The sequence below is a fragment of the Oncorhynchus gorbuscha genome, linkage group LG10, assembly GCF_021184085.1.
Source record: "Oncorhynchus gorbuscha isolate QuinsamMale2020 ecotype Even-year linkage group LG10, OgorEven_v1.0, whole genome shotgun sequence".
In the NCBI taxonomy this organism is placed as follows: domain Eukaryota; kingdom Metazoa; phylum Chordata; class Actinopteri; order Salmoniformes; family Salmonidae; genus Oncorhynchus; species Oncorhynchus gorbuscha.
The window spans coordinates 35402982-35418358 of NC_060182.1; the positions used below are offsets into that span (position 1 = coordinate 35402982).

Here is a 15377-nt window from a genome sequence, read left to right on the forward strand (position 1 = left end):
TCCAAGGCCTATCAGGAATAGGTCACAGCCCAGAGAGATATAAGATACTATTGGATCATAAGGACCTTTGATGTTACTCTGTGTCCACTGTTCAGCCAGTTAATAATATATCTGGTTATCATCGACCTGTCTTGCTCTCTCTCTCTCTCTCTCTCTCTCTCTCTCTCTCTCTCTCTCTCTCTCTCTCTCTCTCTCTCTCTCTCTCTCTCTCTCTGTTTCTCAGTACGAACCAGGTAGAAACGATTTATGTCAGACAGGCACGCAACCATGTCTTTATCAGACTAAACCCCCCATTCGGAACGATTGAATGCAAATGATGGCAGCGCGCCATGGTGAGAATGAAACAATCAGAACACCCAGGTCGGGAAGATTTCTCCGGAATCTTCTCGGATGCTGTAACATGCAGATGAATCGGTTCTGAGTGTAGCCCACTGAAGTTATACACTAGTTTTCTCTTCTGTCTGTCTTTTTGTGAATCAAGAGCTCCACCTCTCCTAAAGTTGTCACGAGTCGAGGAACTACCTCCTTTCAATGTTCCCTCAATTAGTTGCAGAGCGAGCGTAGTGAGGGACAGCGAGCGGCGAGGACGCCGAGGGAAGAAGCTGACTGAGCATTTAGGAGATATATACAGCAGGTTTTAGTTTCAAGGCATGCAGTTTAGATAAATAGGTACAACAACCACTCCACAAGCTCTACGGATCTGAAAACATTAGAGAAACTCAGGTGTTGATTAAAACAAAACACATTTTAGTGGATTCATTTAGAAATAGAATGGGTTCCAGAAGATACCGTTCGGAGAAGCCGGGAGAAGTGAACTACCCATTCTGCTGCATTGGGGTTTGTCTGATAATTATCCTACAGTTGTGTGCTGCGTTCAACTTGGACGTGGAAAACCCCACGGTCTACAGCGGACCTAATGGGAGCTACTTTGGATATTCCGTGGAATTTTACTTGACCAATTCTTCAAGGTACGTTCTTTTCTTTCTAACTTGGAAGTCATTTAGCAAGTTACTGCAAACATAGTGGGACAAATTAGGCATTTGCTGGTACATTTCATTATAGGCTCCAAGTGGCAAATATGATCCAAGGAGTTTAGAGTGTTTATTCTCGGGTTCATGCAAATAGCCTATCAACAAAATATTTTACAATAGCCTACATTTCATAAATCCAATTAATATATATGGTAATTGCACATTGAATTAGATGTTCTCTTTGATTTTGGTTAGAAATCCATCCTTTCTTCACGCGCACTGAAGAAAGGTCCTTATCTAATGACTTGACCAGTGAGTGACCACCCTATACTAGAATTCGGAATAGCCCGTGCCTCTGTATAAAACGCAAACTTTCCTATTAGAAAAAGTGTTTTAGTCAGTGTCTTGGCCACATTATTTCCTTTATATGTCAGTGGCAATTAACTACAGCTTCAATTGTAACTAAATGGCCTCAAAAAACAACAATTTTGCTAAGATGTACACTTGTTATCATACCTCATTAAGACTTCAGCGCGCACACCCATCAGTTTTAATAGAAATCTTCCATTTTAGTTCGTCTCAGCCGTTGAGATTTCAAGATCACTCTGTTGCATGGGTCTACCTGTGTCAACCCCTTTAAACCAGTCGGCGTCGGTGAGGTATCCAGTGTGTGTGCTTTGTCTAAGGTAAAACTGAACAATTTGGGTTTAACAGGCAGATTTTCTTTATAACCTAATTTACACAAATTACACCTAAAAAAAACTGTGTTCTGCAAGCCAGAGAGCCTGAAGCCTTTAGTTGGAAAGCTGGTCTCTATAATTTAGGTAACATTAGTAATCTGTGATAATTCTATGGGTACTCTATTAGAATGCTATAGAATATAAACATATAGTATCTAAAGTGAACATCAAGATGAGATTAAACTCAATAAAGATGACATATGTGCCATATTTGGGAAAACCTTTTCATATAATAGTCTTTAAACTGTAATCTCATTGTCCTAAAATTGGATTTCATTCTGACCTCTAATCTCTCATTGGCTCTAAATGTCAAACAAATAGCCAATTAGAAGCAGCTTTGCCCCAACTCTGTTCTTTTGATGTGATCACCATCCACCTCTTCCTCCATACCAGACTTATTGGTCTTACTCTGAAATGCTCCTGTGCAATTTAGTGTTATGCCGCTTGGCATTATGGGAATGTGATCTCTGTGTCTGTGTCACAAACATGCTGTGACTATTATCTCAGCGTCCTGGCATGCAGTGGCTCCATCACATCAGTCCTGTCTATATTGCTGCTGAGTTCACTCATTAAGAAGGGCTTAGAGCTTAGTCCAGACTTATTACGGGGTAAACAGACTACTGGAGCAGCACAGTTGATATGTGGTCAGGTAAATGGACTGATAGATAGTCTGAAGACAGACATAGTTGATGATGGAAGGTGCCCGGACGGCCACAATGACATCCAGCAAATGACAACATCTGGTCTTTGTATCAATAACCATAGCAACAACTGCTCTTATATCAGTAGGAATGCAGCATGAGGGAAGTAAATGACATGCTGGCAGATTCACGGCTGTGTCGCTGCCATCCTGGGGCTATGTGTGTCAGAATAAGATTGCTTTGACTGAGTCGACCACCACTCATCAGTATGCAGTGTCAGCGACTCAGCCTGGACCTAGCTGTCTGCCCTGTAATTGTAATAATCATTATCCAAAGTGAAGCTATCGGCTAGCCGGGCCACTGCGGCCAGACGCAATCAGACATCCTGGCTGGCTGTGTTTTTTTACTGTCTCGCCAGCCAGCCAGGGGTTTAGGAGAGGGGCTTTGTGCCGAGTGGGCCGCCAGTGGCTCCAGTTTCTCCTCCCCACTTCACTAGTTCCTTCGACTACAGTTCAGACACAGACAGGGTGGGATTCTCCTCCTCACTCACCCCTTTAAGGGGCTGCTGCCATTGGTCTATATTTTCATACCAGGCAGGGGCTCTACGTCTCGGAACACTATGATTTAGGACGTGAGGCTGGCAGTCTGTGTCAAGAGTGTATTAAATCCCCTATACCTCCCTCTTTGCCCCCTTCCTCTGGTCTGATGTAATTCTGCAGGGTCTTTTCTTTCATTTACCCCCATCCCCCGTCCATCCCCCGTCCCCCCACCCCCGTCCTGTGAATGAAGTCACGGCAGCAGCTAGAGCAGCAGTCATTTCTCTGGTCGATGACTTCATCTGAACTTTTAACAGCGGAGACGTCATGGCTTGGGGGAGGAGAGCTAAGACAATGGGTTGGTGAAGAAAATGTCTGCATGGGGGGATACTAAATTTACCATATCTACCCACTGTCTTGTACTCTCACTAATGCTACTGTTCAGATGCCAAACCCGACACGGGATGAGAGCAAAGTTTAAACCTGGTCTCAAAAATCTATCTTTGACTAAATCATTGAATTTTTCCCTCACATTTCACACGTCAGAAACATAATCCAGCAGGAAACAGAAACATACGTTTCCAGTTGTCACTCGTCTTCTTCTCCGTGAAGTTTTATTAGTTATCAGACTGTCGCCCATGTTGTGGCCAGTACAGGAGTAGCTGGAATCCATGGGTGAGGTCAGTCTCTGTCTGGGATGGGGGAGGATGTTCTCTGTGCCTGATGCAAGATGCACACACAGCACCTCTGACCTGTACCTGTAGGATAAACTCTTCTCTGGAAAACATAAAGCACGTGCCAAAGACTCCTCTCACGGCCAGCTGTTTGAAGACTCCTTTCTCTATCGTCTCTCTCTCTCTCTCTGTTTAATTTAGGAGCCTCAACAGTAGCATAGCCCTACGGAAACACACAAAAGTGAGAAAGGGCGAGACGGAGCGTACTCATACATTCATCTCCCACCCTACTACACACAGACAGACTTTCTCTGTCACTGATAGCGTGGCTCCATGAGTGTATGTGTGTCTGATTCCTGTCATGTCCCCTGGCCTGGTCTAATAGAATGAAATAAGCTAGCGGACAGAGAGGACACTAGCCCTGCACTGAGACCACCGTGGTAGACTGCCTGAGAATAGGGTTCATGAACTGTGTGTGAGGGCCCCTGTCAGTTAGACACCGGCGAGACTTTATTTATGGTCCCCTGTATGTAGAGTCTACAGAGAGAAGTAGCAGCACAGTATGGGGCCTTGTCAGGACAGGTCTCCTCCTCAACCTGACTTGGCTCTATGAATCTCAGCGAGGCCACAGCAGATCCACCGGGCTGAGAAGGAGAACTGCTTAATTCCTCTCCGTCCATCCAGCAGCAGCAGAAGCACATTCCTCCTTCCCTGTTTCTGGAGCCAGACAGGGATTCAGGGTGTGGACTGTTAACATGGCTGAGGTCAGAGGTCAGACTATAGATGACAGGCCTGGCTGTCCGGGAGTGTCTCTGTCTGGACTGATCTATGTCTACTTCTGGGCCGTATATTTATGTTATTTACTCCAATAACAGCAGGTAGTCCTGTCCGTCGAGAAAAGGGCGATATGTCAAGAGACAATTTTAACTTGGATGAAGTGAGATAATGTGAACCCTAGGAAGAGTAGCATCTGCAAAAAGCTAATGGTGATCCAAAGATATAAATCCTCTGGGAATCACAAATGTTGTGGGCTGAGCAGAATGGGGTCTGTCTGTCTCTGTCTTTCTTGTGGGTCTGGTGTAGTGTATGTACAGATTGCATTGGAAGGCAGTCATAAGGAGATATTTAGTCATGGATACCACATGGTTGAGATGGGCTTGGTGGTGTTCTCCATTAGATCATGGATGGTTTAACTGTGTCGTACCCAGATCGAGGTCAGGTCATCGTTCATGTTGGTCACTTTCCTGGAGTTTATCCACTTAAATAAGGTTTGTGCTAAACCAATATTAATACTGGACCAGGGGCTGTGTTAGCTGCTAAAACAGAGACACTGTCTCCCTCACCATATGATCAAGCAGATTTCTGGTATTGTTTTCATTTTTGCTATTTTCTTTTGTGAGTTGCTGTTTATAAATCACAGTTCGTGTGAGGGGTGGATGTTGTTTAAATTGGGCCTGTATATTTGGGTTGCCAAGGTATTCTTCACTCAGGTTCTCTGCTCTGCGATTAGCTGCTTTTCATGGCCCTCTGTGTTGGACAATGGGGCTCTTTGTGTGAATGTTTGCTGTTTTCCATCTGAGAAACTTTCCATGTGACTCCCATGTTCTTTATTTATTTATTCCCTTTTTAAAAGGCCTATTTGACTCTTCCTCAGTTCTCGCTTCGGGCCTGTGAGGTTGGTCTGGTCATTCTGTATTATAATAATCATCATTTGGGGGTGCTTATATTTGTCCTGTTACACACAAGTGTGTAATAATAATGCGTATTTTTGCATATCCCAACTCCGCCAGGGAATGCCTTGCTCAAGGGCACAATGACATTTATATATTTTTCACCTTGTCAGCCCTGGTATTCAAACCAGCAAACTTTCGGTTTTCTGGCTCAACGCTCTAACCTCAAGGCTACCTGCTGGCCCAGTGTGTTGTTTTAAAGGTTAATGGGGACATGCTTAGCCTGCTGACCGGGGCCCTGAAACACCCCAGGAATCTTTAACTGACAGCAGTCCTGGTTTCTTTTGCCCTATTAGGGTCAAAAAGGGACTCCATTCATTGTACAGACTTGTAATGGCACTCTCCTTTTGGGGGAAATGGATCTAGCCAGACCAAACATTATAATCAAAATAGAGTTATTGCCATCATTCCAGTTCAGATTCAAATCTTGAATGACAATTTTAGTATTTATTAGGATTCCCATTACTCTTCCTGGGGTCCACACAGGAATAAAACAATTACATCACAACAACAGTCTACATCATAAACAAAATGAGATTATTACTCTATTACAACTTTAATATAATATTTACAATATTAACATGATACAATGCTTGTGTGTGTGTGTGTGTGCGCAAAATGGAATTGACCACATTGCTGCTACTCTCACGGTTAATGTTTGTTTGCACAAGGGAGACAACAGAGACAGTTTGTGTCCAGACAGCTGTGGTGAATGAGAGGGGATCAGAGGGATGGCTGTGTGACTCTCCTTCTCTCAGCCCCAGTGTCTTTCCCTTTAGAGGTATAAAGAACTGGACCCCCCCCCTTGGTGGCCACTGTGGAGAGGTGTGAATGACCTGGTGTTAAAAACATCCCTCATTGTGTTTTTGGGGTCTGTGACTAGGGGTTTGGGGATATATTTTTTTTCCCCGGGGCTGGGGGTGGGTTGCAATTTGGCATCAGGAAAATATAGTCTCTCTAACCTCAGCTCCATGTTTGAAATGACCAACTTGCCACTTGTGAAACCCTTGCTGCAGTGCAATTACATTGCTGGTGGTTTTGCTGAATGAGCCACAGTGCTTAGAAAGAGCTACGTCTAAGATCCTCACTAGCATGGAACACCTACATAATATGAGGTTTTATTCATTGAGATTTTTTTTTATACCTTTATATAACTAGGCAAGTCAGTTAAGAACAAATTCTTATTTTCAATGGCGGCCTAGGAACAGTGGCTAAACTGCCTTGTTCAGGGGCAGAACGACAGATTTTTACCTTGTCAGCTCGAGGATTCGATCTTGCAACCTTTCAGTTACTAGTCCAACGCTCTAACCACTAGGCCACCTGCCGCCCCATGAACATTGAGCCCATAATCACAAATCAGCCCATAATCACAAATCAATCAAGTCTAAAGCAATCCAAACCACAGATGTATTTGTTTTACAATGGAACTGGGGGTATCTGAATCCCTGTTCATCGTTAACTACCCTGTATCAGAGCCACGGAATACATTAATTAAGACGAATGGGAAAATCCACCCATATTTCAAACATCAGTGTCACTGTATGTTAGAGTACAGAGGACTGGCAGACTGCACTGACTAAGTCACTCTGGATAAGAGCATCTGCTAAATTACCAAAATATAAAGGTAGAATGTATTCACCAGTGCTGCTTTCTCTGTGTCACGAATACTAAACAGCAATGTAGTGTAGTTAGCTCTCTGCACCTGGGACATCAGGCTGCTGAATAGCCACCACTACTCAGCGACCTACTCCACACTGGCCCCCTGCTGCTCCCCTGGACATTCCCCACCCTCAATGATCACTTACCTTACCTGCTGCTCCCCCTATTAACATTCTCACCCCCCCCCTCCCCACGGCATTCATCACTGGTGCAGTTGTTAATATGTATATTATTACTTTTTTTTAAATAAACATTTGTATTGTTTTTATTTCATTTGGTCCCCACACCACCTCAATGGTCATGCTTCTCCCCTTATGGTCGTCCCCCACCCCCTAAACGGTCTTTACTCTGCCTCCACCCCAATTGACATGTATTTATTCATCTCTGCTACTGTTGTTATTATGTATATAGAGCTATTTCTATTGTTGTTTTTATTACCATTTTCATTATTTTATTTCACTTAGACCTGCAGGTTGGAGCTCGAAGCCTAAGCTTTTCACTGTACCCTGCAATCACACCTGCAACCCTGTACATGTGACTGTTAAACACTGTACCCTGCAGTCACACCTGCAACCCTGTACATGTGACTGTTAAACACTGTACCCTGCAGTCACACCTGCAACCCTGTACACGTGACTGTTAAACACTGTACCCTGCAGTCACACCTGCAACCCTGTACACGTGACTGTTAAACACTGTACCCTGCAGTCACACCTGCAACCCTGTACACGTGACTGTTAAACACTGTACCCTGCAGTCACACCTGCAACCCTGTACATGTGACTGTTAAACACTGTACCCTGCAGTCACACCTGCAACCCTGTACATGTGACTGTTAAACACTGTACCCTGCAGTCACACCTGCAACCCTGTACATGTGACTGTTAAACACTGTACCCTGCAGTCACACCTGCAACCCTGTACACGTGACTGTTAAACACTGTACCCTGCAGTCACACCTGCAACCCTGTACACGTGACTATTAAACACTGTACCCTGCAGTCACACCTGCAACCCTGTACATGTGACTGTTAAACACTGTACCCTGCAGTCACACCTGCAACCCTGTACACGTGACTGTTAAACACTGTACCCTGCAGTCACACCTGCAACCCTGTACACGTGACTGTTAAACACTGTACCCTGCAGTCACACCTGCAACCCTGTACACGTGACTGTTAAACACTGTACCCTGCAGTCACACCTGCAACCCTGTACACGTGACTGTTAAACACTGTACCCTGCAGTCACACCTGCAACCCTGTACACGTGACTGTTAAACACTGTACCCTGCAGTCACACCTGCAACCCTGTACATGTGACTGTTAAACACTGTACCCTGCAGTCACACCTGCAACCCTGTACAAGTGACTGTTAAACACTGTACCCTGCAGTCACACCTGCAACCCTGTACATGTGACTGTTAAACACTGTACCCTGCAGTCACACCTGCAACCCTGTACACGTGACTGTTAAACATGGAATCTGAATCTGCTGTTGACTTGCAGGTCTCCTGCTGTACTGAACTAACGTCCTTTGGGAGGAAATGTTTTTGCAGTGACATTAAGATCCGGTTCTGGAGAGGGGGGAATGTTTATCAGATCAACATTGGTGGGTGGGTAGTTTTTGTTGTAACTGCTGCTGGTTGAAGTACAGTACTCAAAATGGGAGTGTGTGACAAACAAGGTTTTAACCTGGTCGCTGGGCAGTTTGGTTTTGGAAATTTGGGGTAAATTTATAGAAAGGAAACCATAATGAGATTGGAACTCTTCTATACCTTCAAAATAAGAATTTTCAGAACAGGTTCCTACCTCATTTACAGTTATTAGGTTCCGACTGTAGCAGCTGACTGTATGGCTATATTAGTACCATTAGGGATGCAGCCTATGAATGAGTGTTCTGTACAGTGTTCTCTCTTTCAGCATTAGCCATCCCAGCAGACACTGCTACTCTCATCATCTCCCTCTGTGTCTGGCCCAGAGGAGTAAGAAGGTCCTGGACAGCAGGTGTGTGTGTGTGTGTGTGTGTGTGTGTGTGTGTGTGTGTGTGTGTGTGTGTGTGTGTGTGTGTGTGTGTGTGTGTGTGTGTGTGTGTGTGTGTGTGTGTGTGTGTGTGTGTGTGTGTGTGTGTGTGTGTGTGTGTGTGTGTGTGTGTGTGTGTGTGTGTGTGTGTAACGGAATGGGTGACCAGCAGTTGGGAGACAGTCCGTCTCCTGGTCTGGCCTTGGCTTGGACCGAACCGAAGAACGTGACTGAAGGCCGTGTGTCATGGCTCTACATGGTCCAAAATAAGTCGTTATTATAGTACAACACATTTAACTGGTATTCCCCTCCACAGTGACAGTGAGTCATAAATAGCTCCAGTAATTTGGTCTAGTGATAATGTGACAATGTCATATTTGGTGTTCTTGTGACAATCCCATTTGACAGTTTGTTGGCATTGCTGACTGAAGACCCTCCTCTTGTAGAGTAATGCATTATCTTAAGTGTATTTGTGTCAGTCCGCCAGCGCTGTGCGACAGCCGGGTCCTCAAAGTGGAAGAGGAAAACTGCTGTAACGGTTTACTCGTTGTGTTTGGGCACAGGCCAGATCTCAATATCTGCTGAGAGAGAGAGATTCACCCACCCACAGATTCAGTTTGAGTCACTGTACTTGAGTTAGTTCGGTTTCCCCTTGTTGTGAGGAGATTCTTTTGAAGATTTAGTTGAGTGACTGCATGTTTGTGATTTTGTTCAGATAGTCCCATGCCAAGCTGAGGTTTGGACCAATGCTTTTGAAGGCTGTTCTACTTATTATTTGTAACTGTTTGTGGAGCAGAGGGCCTCAACCAACCCACTATCACAGATTATTGTGAAATAGACACAAAATACCTTTAGGAAATTTAGCATAGAAACTGCACAAAAAAAGTTGTGTCCAGTACCCAATTTTGTATACAGTGCATTTCAATTACAGGTAGAGAATGGGTTACTTAGATAGTTTACCCAAATTACAAAATGACATATTGGTTTCCTTACCCTGCAAGCAGTCTATGGACAAGGTATGACAGCAATCCATGCTTGGGTATAGTTTCCCTGGCACTGTTTCCACATGCTAACAGTGCATCTTTAGCTAACTCTTCTGTTTGCAGTTTTCTTTATTTCCTTCTTTCCAGTTTTTTAAAACCATTATTTAACAAGGCAAGTCAGTTAAGAACAAATTCTTATTTACAATGACGGCCTACACCGGCCAAACCTGGACGACGCTGGACCTATTGTGCGCCGCACTATTATGGGACTCCCCAATCACGGGTGGTTGTGATACAGCCTGGACTCTAACCAGGGTGTCTGTAGTGACGCCTCAAGCACTGAGATGCAGTGCCTTAGACCGCTGTGCCACTCGGGAGCCCAGGGCAGTTTTCATGACTGTATTCCAGGGGATTCCTGCCTTCTTAATTTAATGGCTCCAGTCCTCCTGCCCTTTTTTCCAATCTTTACATCATATGTAGGCCTACCAGCCCCCTGTGCATCTGTCTGTGCCATACCATTCCCATTGCACCCAGGGTTAACGACTGCAGATGGTGACTGCAGCTATCCGGCCCGCCGCTGGGATGCCAAGAAAATATGAATGTGTTTTTTCCCGGCTGGCTTAAAGCAATTATAATAGTGTTCAAGTGACATAAGCTTTGCAGCTGGGAGGAAGACCATTCACTGTGGAATGGGTAAAAAGCTGTGTTTGTGGGTGGCAAGGGGGCGAGAGGAATTTGGCTTCTGACTGCCTCTCTCTAACCTCATCAGAAACTCCATTGTGTTAATCCTGGGAAGATCAGTGGAAGATTAGCCGTTTCCATCATTATATATTACCCCTTAATTTGTCAACCCTGTATAAATAGTGGCAGCAACCAGTGGAATTATTGCCTCGCTTATGTATTGTTTAACATTTCTGCTGATTGCAGAAGCAATTATTTATACTGAGGAGTCTGTTTCTGGTCTCAACACTAGCAGCCTAAACCAATGAATTTAATGCTGGAACCATCAGACTGAGGTCGGTTGGGGTCGTTTGTGTGTTTCTGATGGCGTAGGTGGATATCGCTTTGGGAGATGAAGAGAAGCCACAACCGTTTTTCTTGCTTCCACCTACACTCATTCCCAACAATATTCCCAGCAGTAGATTGCTCAAGGTCTCCTTATTAAACCGTTGGCTATGCTGTAGTTTTATTTGATTTATTGCAACATGAAAACATGCTGCCAAAAAAGAATATATTTGGTAAGAAGTTTTAGGTTGTAGTTATTATAGGACTATTTCTCTAACTACCATTTGTATTTCATATACCTTTGACTATTGGATGTTCTTATAGGCACTTTAGTATTGCCAGTGTAACAGTATAGCTTCCGTCCCTCTCCTCGCGCCTACCTGGGCTCGAACCAGGAACACATAGACAACAGCCACCCTCGAAGCATCGTTAACCATCGCTCCACAAAAGCCGCGGCCCTTGCAGAGCAAGGGGAACAACTACTCCAAGTCTCAGAGCAAGTGACGTTTGAAACGCTATTAGCGCACACCCCACTAACTAGCTAGCCATTTCACATCGGTTACACCAGCCTAATCTGGACATATTTTCACAACGATAAACAGTTGTCTCTGATTGGGAACCAATTCAGGCCACCATAGCTCTACATTTACCTAGACAATACCAAAACCCCATAGATATACACAAAAAACCTAGACAAGCCAAAAACACACATACCACCCTCGTCACACCCTGACCTAACCAAAATAATAAAGAAAACAAAGATAACTAAGGTCTGGGCGTGACAAAAAGAAGTAACACAATTTCCCTAGTTTAATATTGCCTGCTAACCTGGATTTCTTTTAACTAAATATACAGGTTTAAAAAAATATACCTCTGTGTATTGATTTTAAGAAAGATGTTGATGTTTATGGTTAGGTACATTCGTGCAACGATTGTGCTTTTTTCCCGCAAATGCACTTTTGTTAAGTCATTCCCCGTTTGGCGAAGTTGGTCTTCACAGTTTGCAACGAGACAGCCGGCCCAAACTGCTGCATATAGCCTGACTCCGTTGCACAGAATGCAAGAGAAGTGACACAATTTCCCTAGTTAAAAGAAATTCATGTTAGCAGGCAATATTAACTAAATATGCAGGTTTAAAAATATATACTTGTGTATATATACTTGTGTATTGATTTTAAGAAAGGTGTTGATGTTTATGGTTAGGTATACATTGGTGTACGACAGTGCTTTTTCCGCGCTTGTTAAATAACCGTTTGGCGAAGTAGGCTATGATTCAATGATAAATTAACAGGCACCGCATCGATTATATGCAACGCAGGACAAGCTAGTAATATCATCAACCATGTGTAGTTAACTAGTGATTATGTTAAGATTGATTGTTTTTTATAAGATACGTTTAATGCTAGCTAGCACCTTGCCTTGGCTCCTTGCTGCACTCGCAAAACAGGTAGTCAGGCTGCCACGCAGTCTCCCTCTCCCTCTGACCCTAAACCAAACCTCTACCAGCATGTTTCTGTTGGCCATTCTAGAACCCAGGGGCAGATTGGGGCTATAATTCGTCCCTGTCATTTTATCCACACCAGCCCGCATCACTATATGAAGAGGCTGTTGACGTTGAGACTGGTGTTTTGCGGGTACTATTTAATGAAGCTGCCAGTTGAGGACTTGTGAGGCATCTGTTTCTCAAACTAGACACTCTAATGTACTTGTCCTCTTGCTCAGTTGTGCATCAGGGCAGTGTGATGGCGATTGCATCGTCTGTGGATCTATTGGGGCGGTAAGCAAATTGAAGTGGGTCTAGGGTGTCATGTAAGGTAGAGGTGATATCCTAAACTAGCCTCTCAAAGCACTTCATGATGACAGAGTGCTATGAGGCGATAGTCATTTAGTTCAGCTACCTTTGCTTTCTTGGGTACGGGAACAATAGTGGATATCTTGAAGTGGGGAAAGCAGACTGGGATAGGGAGGGATTAAATATGTACGTAAACACTCCAGATAGCTGGTCTGCGCATGCTCTAAGGATCCGGCAAGGAATGCCGTCTGAGCTGGTAGCCTTGCGAGGGTTAACACGCTTAAATGTCTTACTCACTTCAGACACAGAGAAGGAGAGCCCACAGTCCTTAGGAGCGGGCCACTAGCCCTGTGTTATCCTCAAAGCGGGCGAAGAAGGTGTTTAGCTTGGCCGGAAGCAAGACTTCGGTGTCCGCGACATGGCTGGTTTTCCCTTTGTGGTCCGTGATTGTCCTGCCGCATACATCTCGTGTCTGAGCCATTGAATTGCGACTCCACTTTGTCTCTCTACTGACATTTTGCCTGTTTGATTGCCTTACAGAGGGAATAACTACACTGTTTGTATTCAGCCATTTCTCTGTCACCTTACCATGGGTAATTCTTCCACCTATCCATGGTTTCTGGTTTGGGTAGGTTTTAATAGTCACAGGAGGAACAACATCCCCTATGCACTTCCTGATGTACTCAGTCACCGTATCCGTGTATTCGTCGATGTTATTCTCAGAGAATACCCGGAACAAATCCCAGTCCGCGTGATCAAAACAGTCTTGAAACATAGATTTCGATTGATCAGACCAGCGCTGAATAGAAGTTAGCATGGGTACTTCCTGTTTGAATTTCTGCCTATATGAAGGGAGGAGCAAAATGGTATCATGATCAGATTTTCCGACATGAGGGTGGGGGAGGGTGTAAACCTTTCGAAAAGTTGAGTTGTCCAATGTCTTATCAGTGCAAGTACTACAGTCAATGTGTTGGTAGAACTTCTGTAGCATTTCCCTCAAATTTGCTTTATTAATATCCCCAGGTACAATAAGTGCAACCCCAGGATAAGTGGTTTCCAGTTTGCATAAAGTCCAGTGTAGTTCTCTGAGGGCTGGTATCGGCTTGAGGGGGAATATACACGGTTATGACTATAATCGAAGATCATTTTCTCGGGAGGTAATGCGGTCGGCATTTGATTGTGAGGTATTCTAGGTCGGGTGAATAAAAGGACTTGAGTTCCTGTATGTCATCACAATCACACCATGAGTGGTTAATCATGAAACATACACCCCCGCCTTTCTTCTTCCTGGAGAGTTCCTTATTCCTCTCTGCGCGATGTAATAAGAACCCAGATGGCTGACTGGACCGGGACAGTATATCCCGAGAGAGCCATGTTTCCGTGAAACAGAGTATGTTACAATCCCTGATGTCTCTCTGGAAGGAGTTCCTCGCCCTGAGCTTGTCTACTTTATTATACTCTGTCTACTTTATTATCCAGAGACGGATCATTAGCGAGTAATATACTCGGAAGTGGTGGTAATAGTGTGCCTCCTCCTGAGTCAGATTAGAAGTCCCCTCTGAATACCTTTTTTTTCACCTGCAGTTTTTTGGAGCAGCCTTTGGAATAAATTAAATTGCCCTGGTGGGTACGAACAAAGGATCCAATTGGGGAAAGTTGTATTCCTGGTCGTAACGCTGGTGAGTTACCGCTGCTCTGATATCCAAAAGTTATTTCCAGTGTATGTAATAACACAAAACAATTTCTCGGCTAATAATGTAAGAAATAACACACAAAAAAAAAAATACTGCAAATCTGTCAGCTCCATCTTAATACATAGACTACTGAGGTATTCACGAAATAAGTTGTTTCATCTAACACATCCATGCAGGAATGCAGGATTCAAGCTATTTTGTTAAACCCAGTCCAGTGATAGTCGTGAATTAGACCATAGTTGTTATGTTTTACTCTAGGATTTCCAGATGTATGCAATTAATTTCTATTGAAAAAATAAATACATCTTTATGTGCACTAACTAAAATCATAGGCTAATTCATTTGGGGTTCAACACCTGAGGAAGTGTAAACTCAAAACACACGAACTAGATTGCTTACTCTAAATATATTAAATACCCACTGCTAGCCATGTATTCATCCAACAGTAAATATAATGTTGCCAATTATTTTTATTGCAGTTGTAGGCTATAACCCATGAGGCCCATTGTCCCATGCCCTCGCAATGGCTGTTGCACATCTATATCTCAAAGCCATATCAAATATTGTGGTTGTAAAATAGTTGCTGTTGAGAAATAAAAAATTACAGGAATCATGAGGACAATGTTTGACCAAATCATGGTTTTTGCCGCCCAATAAATAGGAAGTTTTGAGTGAGGTGACTATGTAGAATGTGCTTTTGAGTAGTTGAGTAGTCCACATTTATAGGCACCCTTTTTTAAAAAGTTTTTTAAGATCCATGATCTTGGCTGTCTAACTGATGACAGTTGAAGCAGGTCTCTTTGCTGATGCCGGGTTTGACTTTGAATGTGAATTTGCATGACCGCAGCTCAGCCTATCAGAAAACAGGGCTGGCCTATCTTGGTAGGGGGACTGGACGTTGCCCACGTAATAGAAATAGAAAATAGAAAAA

At 43.8% G+C, this 15377-nt stretch overlaps 1 protein-coding gene across 1 annotated transcript in view; it reads left to right on the forward strand.

Moving 5' to 3' along the window:
• Nucleotides 1-563: 563 nt before the first annotated feature.
• LOC124045981 (integrin alpha-5-like) overlaps nucleotides 564-15377 on the forward strand; it is a 53710-nt gene continuing 38896 nt past the window's right edge. Inside the window, exon 1 of the mRNA XM_046365854.1 lies at nucleotides 564-968. Coding sequence (XP_046221810.1) covers nucleotides 772-968 — 197 coding nt within the window. The 5' untranslated portion in view covers nucleotides 564-771. The remainder of the gene's footprint in view (nucleotides 969-15377) is intronic.